The sequence below is a fragment of the Mauremys reevesii genome, linkage group 1 (assembly GCF_016161935.1).
Source record: "Mauremys reevesii isolate NIE-2019 linkage group 1, ASM1616193v1, whole genome shotgun sequence".
Lineage (NCBI taxonomy): Eukaryota > Metazoa > Chordata > Testudines > Geoemydidae > Mauremys > Mauremys reevesii.
Genome location: NC_052623.1, coordinates 168,389,220 through 168,402,857, shown reverse-complemented (window position 1 = coordinate 168,402,857; position 13,638 = coordinate 168,389,220). Strand labels below are relative to the sequence as shown.

The following is a 13,638-nucleotide window of genomic DNA, read 5'->3' as shown; positions in this document are numbered from 1 at the left end:
AGGTATATTTTCAGGAGATGTTGTACCTCGTTGATTTCTCCCTTCATCCGGAGAGGGAACAACAAAAGAGAATAACAAACAAATCCTTCTCCCCCCACGTCCCCCTCCAACCCAATTTGAAAGGATCTTTTCTCATTGGTCCTTCTAATCAGGTGCTAACTCGGTTATTTGAACTGCTTAACCCTTTCCCCTATATTCATGACAAAGCCAATATTTAGTGCTATGGAGCTATTTGAAATAGAGTAAATGGTATTTGAACACTTTATATCTCTTCCAGATAGGCTGTTGTATTCAGTAGTTTCTTATTATGTATCAGATCAAAACTAGTAGGAAATGTGCTCATTTTTTTAAAATTCCAAATGTTCATCTATTTCTTGTTCATTTTCAGCTACTATAGGGCCTCCTGTTATAGTAAATGTGGATTCAACGCATGATTCACTTTTCCTTAACTTCTTGCACACTGTAAAAGAAGATACTTTACAATATCTTGTGCGCTACTGGGAGGAATCAACAAATAAACAACATGTAAGAATTCTTCTCTCTCTCCTTTCTTTGGTAAAATGCTAGACAGAAATGGAGGGCAAAGTTGTAATATTGACCTTTTTTCCAGCAGAAAGGAAGCTTGTTAGTTAACTGAAGGGAAGTTAATCTAATCTAGACTCAAATGTATTGTGTGTTTAATAATTGAATGGATGTAAAGTTTTCCAAAGCACTTAGCAGTCCCATTTTCAAAAGTGATTTGGGCTCCTAAACACCTTTGTCACTTCTGAAAATCAGACTCTTAAGTCACTTAGGCACTTTTGAAAATTTTACCTAGGACCTCTGAGATTTTTCTCTCTATCTCAGGTCTTGTTTGCACTGGGCATTTCAGCCACTTGTGTCCAGTTACTGGAGTAGCTGTGCTGGTTCAAATCAAAGCCTTAATGTAGACAGGTGGGAAAAACTGCTACAAGACCTGATTTGTTCAGTATCAAGTAAGGTGAGCTGTGCCAGTTCAAATCATGGCCTATAGATAGGGCCCTACCAAATTCACAGTCCATTTTGGTCAATTTCATGGTCATAGGATTTTAAAAACTGTAATCAATTTCATGATTTCAGCTATTTAAATCTGAAATGTCATGGTGTTGTAACTGTAAGAGTCCTGATCCAAAAAGGAGTTGTGGGGGGATCGCAAGGTTATTGGGCGGGGGGGGTGGGGGGGCGGGAAATGGGTTGTGGTACTGCTACCCTTAATTCTGCACTCTGCTGGTGGCGGCAATTCCTTCAGAGCTGGGCAGCTTGAGAGCAGTAGCTGCTGGCCAGGAGCCCAGCTCTGAAGGCAGAGCTGCCACCAGCAGCAGTGCAGAAGTTAGGATGCCATGGTATGGTATTGTCACCCTTACTTCTGTGCTCCTGCCTGCAGAGCTGGGCCCTCAGTCAGCAGCTGCTGCCCTCCAGCCACTCAGCTCTGAAGGCAGCAGTGCAGAGGTAAGGGTGGCAATACTGCGACCCCCGCTAAAATAGCCTTGTGACACACACCCCTCCCCTCCCCCGCAACTCGTTTTTTGGTTAGGACCACCAATTTGAGAAACACTGGTCTCTTCTGTTAAATCTGTATAGTATAAGGTAAAAGCACACAAAAGACCAGATTTCACCGGGAGAGACCATATTTCATGGTCCGTGATGCATTTTTCATGGCCATGAATTTGGTAGGGCTCTATCTATAGAGGTTTTGCAAACATAAGGTGTACTCCAAGTCACTAGTATAGTTATACTTTTGTTTGGACTACCAGTGGCTATAAGCAGGGCAAATTCCCAGTTTAGACAGGCTGGCCTTGGGGTGAATAAACTGCCCACAAATGAGGAATTTTTGTTTTAAAGACATAGACTGACCCATTTTTTTCATTTATGAAATTATCTGCCTCTGGCCAGAGTCATCCCATCCATAGGGCAGATCAGGGCAACTGCCCCGGGCCATGTGCTTCAGGGGAATGTGGGGAGGCCAGGACGGCCCAGGGGGCCTGGTGCTGGCAGCAGGGGTCGGCCCCATCCCCCGCACTCATTGGCCGAGGCGTTTTGTTTCTTTTCCTTTCCTGCAGCCCCCTGGGCTCAGTCTCTGCGGTAGCAGCCAGCGACCCGGCCTCAACCCTCTCCTCCGGGGCTCGGTGTCGCCTCCTGCCGCAGGGTCCGAGCGCCTCCCAACCACTAGTGCCTGGGCAGGCTGACCCTGACCCTTCCCTTTTCCAGCGGGACCCTCCACCAGCACAGGGGGTTCCCTAGCACAGGTGAGTGCCAGCCAGTAGTCTCCATCACCCAGCATAGGTGTCCCCCCAGTGCCCCACACTTCCCCCTTCCACTGCCCTTTCTCCCCTCTCCCAGCACTGTGTGGGGTTCTCCAGTGCCACCTCCAGGCCAGGGCCAGCCTTTATCACCCCCTTGCCTCAGGGTCCTCCTTGCCTTTCATCTCTCCAGCCTTGGGGTTCCCCTCCCTGCAGTACCAGGACCTGGGGTCCCACAACTCTGCTCTCTCCACCACCAACCAGGACTGGGGTCCTCCATCCATCTGCTTTTCTGCTTCCCCTCCCAGCCCCCAGAGAAAACAGATCTTAGAGCCCCTCCTCCATGCTGGGGCGTCCTGAGGTCCCCCAGCACCAGGGCACACATAGGCCTTCCAAGAGTCACCCAGTTCCCGAGACATGAACTCTCAGTGTTGCAAATGTGTAATTGCATTTAAAAAAAAAAAAATCCACTGAGGGTAGCAAGACCATATGTACCTGGGAAGTAAGTTTTGCTGTGAGGAAGTCAGGGAAGGTGGATTTCAGAATGTAAGTGGTATGGCACTGATTTTTTTTTTTTAATTATATGAATTTCATTATTATACTGTAGTTCTTTTTTATAACAACACTATAATTATACAGCTGGGTGCTATCAATATTTAACCTGCGGCCAGCAGCTGCCCTTGAAGTTCACTATAACCAGATTACATCTGTATAAAAAATGTTAAGGGTGGCCCCAGACAGGCTGATTTGCCCTGGGCCCTGCACCTCCCCTAGGGACGGCCCTGCCTCTGGTTTTCCAACTACTTACCTGTTTCATTTCAGTTAAGCTTAGCTGAGCTTTTTTTTTAAAAAAGACAGTGCCAAGGTTAATGCACCTCCCTCCTTTCCCAGAAAAATTGAGTTTTCTGGCACACCTTTAACATACACCTCTACCTCGATATAACGCTGTCCTCAGGAGCCAAAAAATCTTACCGCATTATAGGTGAAATCGCATTATATCAAACTTGCTTTGATCCGCCTGAGTGTGCAGCCCCGCCCCTTCCCCAGACCCTTTACCGCGTTATATCCAAATTTGTGTTATATCGGGTCGTGTTATGTTGAGGTAGAGGTGTACTCCTCTTCCTCTAGCTGACATACAGATGAGACAGAACTCAGACCCTCATGTCATAGCTTTTAGCTTTGACATTAAGAATGAATCAAGTTCTTAACTGAGCTACCCAGCGCTAGCTTTGCTAGGACTGTGGACATAAGAGTACAGAAGAAGAATAGGCTGCAGAAGAGAAGAATGAGGGGGGATTTGATAGCTGCTTTCAACTACCTGAAAGGGGGTTCCAAAGAGGATGGATCTAGACTGTTCTCAGTGGTAGAAGATGACAGAACAAGGAGTAATGGTCTCAAGTTGCAGAGTGGGAGGTTTAGGTTGGACATTAGGAAAAACTTTTTCACTAGTAGGGTGGTGAAGCACTGGAATGGGTTACCTAGGGAGGTGGTGGAGTCTCCTTCCTTGGAGGTTTTTAAGGTCAGGCTTGACAAAGCCCTGGCTGGGATGATTTAGTTGGGTTTGGTCCTGCTTTGAGCAGGGGGTTGGACTAGATGACCTCCTGAGGTCCCTTCCAACCCTGAGATTCTATGATTCTATGATTTAGCGTTGCCCTACAGTTCTCTCTGCTAGATTGGTGAAAGTCTTGATCTTCACTGGACAGAACTTCATCTAATTCAGTTCTTGCTGCCAGTGGCTCTAGTGTCAAGAGTGGAGGGTTGATGCAAAACATGAACACCATACTTTCGTCTGTCTTTAATCCCTAGATAATGGTTCTGGGCATCCTAGCCTACAAGCTGGTATTTTAAAGCAGCAGATTTGTTTTTGACGATATTTTTGTTTTGTTGTTTTTCCAACTCCTACTTCTTCTGCCAAATCACCTTTTACTGCAGGAATTGGTACAAATATACTGCAGACTTTCAGAGGTTCTAAGGGTGTTTCGTGTACAGTGAAATTTTACATTAACCTACATGCATTCACAAAATAAATAATCATGTCCGTGGTAGATGGGGAGAGTAAATAGCCAGATTTTGTTTCATTGAAGCAGAATGCCTCTAATAAAATTTGAATTTAAAATGCATTGCAATAAGAAGCTCATACTGTATATATAATATAATATTATATATAATATATATATATATACACTGTGGTTTCACCTATAACGCGTTAAGATATTTTTGGCTCCCGAGGACAGTGTTATATCGGGATAGAGGTGTACAACTTTTGCATAATGTTAGTTATGAAAAATAATATTGTGAAGCTTTTGAATGGAAACGTGATTTCAAGTTGATTGTATTGAAGAAAACTCTTAATAGAAATCTTTGTAATAATATTAGTTGCACTAACATAGAACTTAACTTTTTTTTTAAAAAAAAACAAAAAACAGGAAACAGAATGGACCAAGAATACCCGAATTGGACTTCTGAATCTAAAGCAACTGACGATGTATTGTTTTCAAATACGAGCAAAAGTCAAAGTACTCGATGACAACATTGGACCATTAAGCAAAACAAATTGTCACAAAACTGCAGCTAGTGGTATAAATCTTATTTCATGAACACCTTTTTTATCTCTTGTGTAGTGAAACTGGTATAAAACTTGAGTCTTAAATGGCTGGCTGTTTTAATTTACTGTATCACACAACCAGTACCTGTCTTCAGTTCTAAAAGGGCACTGTTTTTTAGTAGTTCAAGAGCATATTCACATTCATTTTCACATAATGAGGTTTTTTTCAGCAGCTCAATAAATAAGAGAAAGTAAAACAGAGCATCTGCTTCCCTTTCCCCACCCCTCCTAGATTTTTTTTTTTTTGGGTGGTTGTTGATGGGACTATTAAGGTACAAATATATATGTATATATATATGTATATGTATATATATATGTATATGTATATATATATGTATATGTATATATATGTATTCTAAGGGAAAATTACTTGCTGGTAATTCCTTTTCTCACCTTGGGTCAAATTTGTTTGAGGGAAAATGATGGTACTCTCCCAAACTCACCATGTCCCTCTCTGCCCTATCCCATTCACCTGATCGCCTGCTCTGCCATTGTGTGGAGAACAGGGGCAGGAGAGAGAGAGATTGGAGGGGAGGGGTGAGACAAGGTTGGGGAGGGCAAGGACAATTCAGAAACCGGTAAAGTTTGGTCCCATCTATACTGTTGGCCACAATGTTAGAATCTGGTCTGGCTATATCTGAGCTTAAGCCTGGTTTTAAACTCTGTTGTAAGGCCTGTGTAGACTTAGGTTCTCATGTTACATCTCATACTTTAACCTGGAGGAATCACCTCTAGGCATGAGAAGGCAGTATAGGCTCCATGCTCATGTACTCCTTTTTCTCTCCTTACACAAATGTGTCAAACAAGGTGCTGTTTTAGGGCGTGATCCTGCAAGATGCTGAGCACTCTGGCTGTAACCTAGCAAAGCTCTTAAAACACACTAACTACGCACTTAACATCATCCCGGTTAAGGTTGTTTTGTTATTATGATGCTGATCAATTAGGGAACATGCTCGTTTAAAGTTGTGCAATGCTCCCTTATAACGTTGTTTGGCAGCCGCCTGCTTTGTCCACTGCTTGCAGGAAGAGCAGCCCATTGGAGCTAGTGGTGGGGGCTTGGAACCAGGGTGGACTGGCAGCCCCCCTATCAGCTCCCCACTCCCTTAAGTTCCCTGTGTGGCAGCCACCCAGCAGGCTATCAATTGCCGACAGTTCAGCTGTCCCTTCCCCCACTGCCATGTGCTGCTCCTGCCCTCTGCCATGGAGCTGCTCCCGGGAGCCTCCTGCTTGCTGGGGGTGGGGGGGTCGTGGAAGAGGGGTACTAATGTCAGGTGTCCCCCTTCCCCCACTCCTGTACCCCATCTCCATAGGGCAATGAGGGGACATGACAGGGCTCAGGACAGGGGGAGCTTGCTGGCAGCAGCTGCTGTCTCAACTTGCTGATCTACTTAAAAAGGCAGTTTACTTGGAGTGGGGTTAGCGTACTTAAAGGTGCAATGCGCATCTCTCACACGGTCGCTCTCTCTCACGTACGCACGGTGTGTGTCTCTGTCTCTCTCTGCCATGCTGTCTCCCCTCCCTCCATTCGTGCTGCCTTGTAGAGTATATGGTTACATTAACAACAGGGATCAGCCGAATGCTAGTTCATCATTTAGCAGTAAGGCATTCCCTGGGAAATATCCCACCCTCTTCCACCCACTGAATTCACCACCTCAACCAAGCTTCACAGTCATCATTGCTGTGTACAGTATTAAATTGTTTAAAACTTATACTGTGTATATGCGTGTGTAATGTATGTGTGTATATGTAGTCTTTTGTCTGGCAAAAAAAATTTCCCTGGAACCTAACAATGTGCACACCTTTGGAACTACTCATATGTTAAGTACATGCTTCAGTGTGAGAGTGCATTAGGAGGGCAAGGTGGATGAATTTAAATAAGAGTTAAGCCTCTGGGTCTGCCATTCTGGTATCTCACACTGAATCATTGTTTAATAGAACAATGCAAATTATCCAGGGCAAATACCCTAATATTAATATTTCTTCTGCTTAGTGGGATTTGGATCTCAGCCCGTGAATTTCTGCATTGTTTGGCTTAAGATAGCAGTGTTCATTTCAAACAAAATTTTGAGAAGTATGAGACGTAGCATGATGTACTTGCTATTGATGTGTTTCTCCTCCTCTTCCCAACAATTTTTGATAAAGTTTGTGTTTCCCATAGCTTTTTTTTACTCCCATGTTAAAGCTGGAGAGTATTATTTTATCTTGTTTTTTGATAGTGTCCGTCACTGTCATGTCTAAGCCTTGATTCTAGGAAAACTGTTACATGTGCCTTAAATACACTTTTACCACCTCTGGCAGAAGCTACGCATGACATATAAGTTATGCAGTTATACTGCAGTGCACAATAGGTGAAGCTTTTATATCATTGTGTTAAACAAAGGAAGTCTATAAAAGCCTCTTGCTTATTATGATGCAATTTAAATTATTATCCAAGACAATTGATTAGTTTTCACATTAAAAAGTTATCAAAACTTGTTTATAAACTTGACACCAATGGAATAAAAAGAAAAAACTTTTGATATGTACATTACATAGTGATACTATTTTTTTTTCTCTTTTTAGATGCAATGAGAGCTGGATTTGTAGTAGTAATATTTGTTGCAGCCACAGTTACTGTGGTGATCTTAGCAATTGTCTGCTTCCTTTTTATTCAGAAATTTCATCAAGTTGTTAAATATTGGTTTCAACCTCCTTTTAAAATTCCACCACATATTGAAGAGGTATGTATTTTTTTTTATCTTTCTGTTTAGCAAAAGAGGTAGCGGTGTGACTGGAGTGAACTGGTTAGGTTAGTTGAGGTCACATAGAAGCTACAAAATATTAAACTCTTGCCTTTCTGAGTTTACATCTGAAGTCCATAAATGCAGTATAGCTTGTTATTTTTCATAGTTAGTGTGGCTGTAATGTTACTCCAGTTTATGCCATTTTACTTAGCTGGAATCCCTTGCTCACTCTCTACTTAAGTACAGATATTGTGGTGCTCCTTTGTGTGAAACTGTCGGAATATGAAAAAATACTCAATTTTTTGTTTTAAAATAAATAATATTGATTGATCAGGGTTGATGCAGACCAATTCTTCATTACAGAACTGAGACTGAATGGCAGGTGGTACAGTATTAGTAGTGTCTTTGGGAGTTAAGTAGACTTTTTAAGGATCCAGGTACTGAATTACAGGTGAGCACATGCCATTTTAAGAGTAGAGACCGAATATCAGAATCTCTGAGGGCCTGGCGGGATGGAGGGTTTGGTCTTGGGTGTTGTGGGGTTCTTTTGTTTGTTATGGTTTCTTGCAATTCACAGATGAATGACGAAAGATGCATGTGACTTTTTTTCTGGCAGCTCATGCGTCTCTGTACTGAAGAACATTTCAGCTCTGTTCATCTTCCTCTTTTTAATGTTTTAAACAGGAAATGTTTTTCCATTGATCATGAATTAAGTTATGGCTTGAGACATCTTCCACATCATGGGTTAAACACTTCTACTATCAAAAACAATCCTTTGAGCTAGGGTACTTTTGTGATTAAAGAACTGGATCAGGACTTCAGGATCTGGGTTCAGTTTCCAAGTCTGCTATAGATTTTCTGCATGACCTTGAGCAAGTCACTTAATCTGTGTCTGCCTCAGTTCCTATCTGTAAAATGAAGATGATGATTTCCCACCTCAAAAGGGTTTTGTGAGGATAAGTTTAATAATTTTATGCAATTAGATATTATGATGATGATGGGCGGGGGGACACATAAGTACCTAAATATGTTCACTTATTAAAAATACACGGTATAGTATGGAAAGGATGGTAAGAGTTAATCTGTTTTCTAATGCTTACTCTCCATTAGAATTTATAACCCTCAGTTGGTGTGGAGGTCATTAGAATTTCAGCTGGATAGTAAGCAGCAGAAATCAGGCAAATGCTTCAGCAACAGTGAACCTGTTTTCAGGCAAACAACACTGATAATGATACATATTAAGAAACGATTCTGCTTGTATTATTTGTTTTCCAAGAGGGGTTAGCTGGCCCAGTGCTTTTCTTCTTCTTACAGCAGAGGTGGGCAAACTACGGCCCAGGGGCCACATCCAGCCCTCCAGACGTTTTAAGCTTGCCCTGCTCCGGCGCTTCAGCCCAGGAGCGGGGTCGGGAACTTTCCCTGCTATGTGCAGCTCCTGGAAGCAGCAGCATGTCTCTTCTCTGGCTCCTACGCGTAGGGGCAGCCAGGGGGCTCTGCGCACTGCCCCTGCAGCTCCCATTGGCTGGGAACTGCGGCCGATGAAAGCTGCAGGGGTGGCACCTACAGACAGGGCAGCGCACAGAGCTGCCTGGCCATGCCGCCGCATAGGAGCTGGATGGGGGACATGCTGCTGCTTCTGGGAGCTACTTGAGGTAAGCTCCACCCGGAGCCTGCACCCCTGACTCCCTCCCGTGCCCTGCCCTGATTCCCCCTCCCACCCTTCAAACCCCTCGGTCCCAGCCCAGAGCCCGCACCCCCAGCTGGAGCCCTAAACCTGTGCCGCACCCCCAACCCCCAATTTTGTGAGCATTCATGGCCCACCATACAATTTCCATACCCAGATGTGGCCCTCGGGCCAAAAAGTTTGCCCACCCCTGTCTTACAGCTATGGATATGTGAAAAGATTGTCATTAGAACAAGTTACCATAGTTAATATATGGCAGTGGCTTCTGTTTCATATGTATTTTTTTAGCATTTCAGAAAGTCACACAGTTCCTCCTTTAGAGCAAATTCCAGGCTTTCAGCATCTGAGTTACAGGAAGCAGATCTGATATTGTCCCACTCCTTAGGTGTAGCAAAAAAAATCACAAACTGATTATTTCTTGAGTTCATTAAAATGTACTTATTTGCTCTGTCTTTAAAATCTACCTGTAAAAAATAATTTGAATCCGATTAATGCCAGAGATAAGTGTCATGATAAAATAACTTATTCCTTGTCCCTGCCCTGTCACCTGTATCTATAATTAAAACTGTGTTAATATAGAAGCCAACTAAAATGCTATGCCATGTTGTAGCTTGTAACGTTATGAAAGTTTTTGACTTCTAGGCTTTCTAACTAGCCCTGGAATAACTCTTCAACAATAAAAATCTTGTGTTCAGCTGTCTGAGGTGCTGAGCGTCCTCTGTTCCCACTGAAATGTATTCAAAGACACAGGTCTTTTTCCCTTAGAATGCAGAGGTGTAGCCATGGATGGGTCTGAGTGGGCCACAGCCAGCCCACTTAGCTTCCAGGCCCATCCATGGAGCCCACTGAATCCACAGGCTGGGAATCCCAATCCCAGCTCAGTGTCCGACCGCATCCCTCTCCTGCCGGCGCCATGCACTGCTGCCCTGGTCTACGGTCCCAGTGCTAGCCCTGCGGGGGGGTGCCGTGGGAGGCAGGGGGCGCTAGTGCTGGAGCCGAGACCTGGGCAGCAGTGTGCGTCGCCAGCAGGTAGGGGACGCAGCTAGTCTGACAGATACCGACCTAAGGTTGGGAGGGGTGGATGGAGCTTGAGCCCTGGTGGGGCTCCCCCTCTGCCCCATGGGCATGCCCTGCAGCCTGTGTGCCCCAGATGCCTGCTGAGTGGTAAGGGGTGATGTGGGGGAGTGGGCCCCCCCATCCCTGCTGCCCTCCCCGCCTGGTCATTGCCTGCCCACCTGCCCAAAAGCTAGGACCCAGCCAGTTTTCCTGTCCTACCTACACCACTGATGTAAAGTGCATGAAACTTTTGTTTGCTCCACATCCAGAAGTGAATTTCTGGTGGCAGGCATGCAGCCTGATGGCAATTCTATAGTGCTTTATACTGTGTATAAAATATAGTAGGTATATTACAGCCCAGTTCCTGTACTTGACCCACCCAGTCTTAACATTTGAGATGTCAGCCAACTTGAATACATACCTGTGAAATTAGATAACTCTAGCTAATAGAATGCTGTGATTAATCAACATATAGTGTACTCTATTGATTTGCATTATATTGATGAAGAATCTATCACTGGATACTTTGACTAATTCAGCAACTAAAAGTTTCCAACTTAGATCTGTATCAGAGGGGTAGCCGTGTTAGTCTGGATCTGTAAAAGCAGCAGAGAGTCCTGTGGCACCTTATAGACTAACAGACGTATTGGAGCATGAGCTTTCGTCGGATGCATGCTCATGCTCCAATACATCTGTTAGTCTATAAGGTGCCACAGGACTCTTTGCTGCTTTTACAACTTAGAGCTGTCACACTTAAAGTTTTGTTGGTGATGTCAGAACTCTGTTCGTAGGTGACAGGCTGCCAAATGGTTAATTTGTGGTGTGTTTTGCTTTTAAAAGATAGATAGAATAGGTCATGTCATGAAACACAACTTTCAAACAAGTGTCTCTAAGATGGGAAATGAAACAGGCTTTAAAAACATTTAATGCTGTGTATTGATGAAACTGGTTGTCATAAAGGAAACCTTTTAAACCAATTAGAACACTGTGTTTTGCTGAAAATGACTTAACAGTCAAGTCTGAGATAATCAAATTAGGAAAAAAAAGTTAGTTTGCTGTACTGTTAGTTTAAATAGCTATGTGACCTTTGATTTAGTGGGGTTTTTTTGTTTTTGTTCGTTTTTTTGGTTTTTTTTTAAAAGCTCATGAGTCACAGGTGTGCATCTATGCTCACAAGAACAGAGTCTGATTCCTGTGTACGTGTGATTCTGATGTTTCCTAGCAGTCTCAAGTTCTGTGTGATGGACGCATTTTTGAAAGGACTGTTGATAGTAGCTTTCGTTTTTGTAATGTGACTGCTAAATAGCGCCAACTTTTAAGATCACCCTCTCCAAATTATGGCACTAAAAATTGCTCCATATATATGTTGCAAACACAGTACAGTCGTGGAATGTACGTTAACTATGTAGGTAGAGTGAAAGTAAGTTCGGATGCTTCTATATTAAAGTGATAATTTAACATGGAGAAATTCCTACTCTGGGTAGATAAAGTGGTAAGAAACTACAGAATGCTCCTGATGCATACGTGGCTAAATTTACGAAGTAGTTAGAGGCTGGAAAATCCCTACTGAATTTACTTTCATTTTGCCTTGCCAAGTTTTCTCAGCTGATATCAACAGATGATAAGAAATAGAATGGAAATTCCCTAGTTCAGTATGAAATGAAAAATGCTGCAGGTTTTTTTCTCCTATCTTCCAGTAAGCAACAGAATCCCAGTAAATTTAACAGAAAAGTACATTGGGACATTTGTGATCATTTAAATATGATTAATCATATATCAGATTAACTTCTTAGAGTTATTCCTGTCATCATGAAAATACTTGAAGGCCAAATTCTGCAATCCTAATTCAGGCAAAATTCTTAGTGACTTCAGTGGAAAGTCAGTGACTGAGGACTGCAGGGTTTGCTCTTTAGTTTGTGAGGATTTGTTTGCGTTAAAAAAAATCTACATTGCAAGAAACATTATTAATATTGCAAAGTCAAGCACTTAGAATTTGGGAACTACCCAAAATTCCCATGTATGTATGCATTCTGATGTTACAGTCTTTAATTACATGATCAAACATGACTTTTTCCACAGACTCTCTGTCTCATTCAATGACTGGGTTATTCAGTATTTCTTTTTATCCCCCTCATTCTGTGTGTGGCCCTACACACTTCATTTACTGCACACCCTTCAAACTCTGCTTTCCCCCATAGTATCTTTAGTGCTTCACAAACGTCAATGAATTATCTGCCAAGCACACCTGAGATGAAAGGGTAATATCCAGCAGCGGCTCCAGACACCAGCGCTCCAAGTGCGTGCCTGGGGCGGCAAGCCATGGAGGGCATCCTGCCGGTCCCTGTGAGGGCAGCAGTCAGGCAGCCTTCAGCAGCTTGCATCTGGGAGGTCTGCCAGTCCCATGGCTTTGGTGGCAATTCGGCAGCAGGTACGCCAAAGCTGCAGGGCCAGTAGACCTCCCGCAGGCAAGCCGCGGGACCGGGGACCTCCCGCAGGCAAGCCACCTAAGGCTGCCTGACTGCCGTGCTTGGGGCCCACAAAAAAGCTAGATCCGTCCCTGGTAATATCCCCTTTTTACAGGTGGGGTGCTGAGGTACAGAGAGAATAAGGCCAAAATTACTAAGTGTCCACTAATTTTGGTTGCCTAACTGAAGACATCTGAGGGCCTGATTTTTCAGAGAACTTGGTATTTTTATAACATGTTATGTATTGAGAGCACAGTTCCCATTGACTTCAATTGCTGGTGTGAATGCTTAGCACTTCTGCACCTCTGGTGCCAAGTGGCTCATTTCAGGCATCCAGAAGTGGAACACAGAGGCTTGGTCTCCATTACCAGCTTATGTTGGTATAACTGTTACACCTGGGGGAATTCTGCACCACTGTGCATGCGCAGAATTCATGTCCCCCACAGATTTCTTTGCTTCCCTGCAGAAAAATGACTTTCTGATGGGGAAGCAAAAGATGCTCTCGTGGCTTTCAAGTGACCGTCCCCAGTAGTTATATTTTGGGTGCCTAGGGCAGCCGACAGAGAGGTAAATCACTATGGGGCAGAGGGGGGGACTGGGGAAGACCCGGCTGGTGGCTCCTACCCTGCGCTGGGCTCAGCTGCTAGTCCCAGCAGAGTTGGGGAGGATGGGACTTCCTCTTTTCTTGCACGGCCGGCACCCAGAGTCAGGTCAGACCTACCTCCAGGTTTCTGCCTAGGCTCCAGGAAGCTCTGCAAACTCTTCCCCGCTTCCTGCGCCCATTGCTCCTCAGCTGTAGGCGGGAAGGATCACTGTACAGGGAGTTCAAGACCCTGAGCCTCACCCC

General features: G+C 44.0%; 1 protein-coding gene across 3 annotated transcripts in view; it reads left to right on the top strand.

Moving 5' to 3' along the window:
- IFNGR2 (interferon gamma receptor 2) overlaps positions 1-13,638 on the top strand; it is a 37,606-nt gene that overhangs the window by 19,186 nt on the left and 4,782 nt on the right. For 2 of the 3 annotated variants that reach the window (XM_039525193.1, XM_039525202.1), the window contains 3 exons: positions 389-525; positions 4,685-4,835; positions 7,426-7,583. In XM_039525193.1, the coding sequence (XP_039381127.1) occupies positions 389-525; positions 4,685-4,835; positions 7,426-7,583 (446 nt within the window). Of the gene's footprint in view, positions 1-388; positions 526-4,684; positions 4,836-7,425; positions 7,584-7,949; positions 8,038-13,638 lie in introns of all 3 variants that reach the window. The other variant, XR_005594203.1, reaches the window with a different exon arrangement.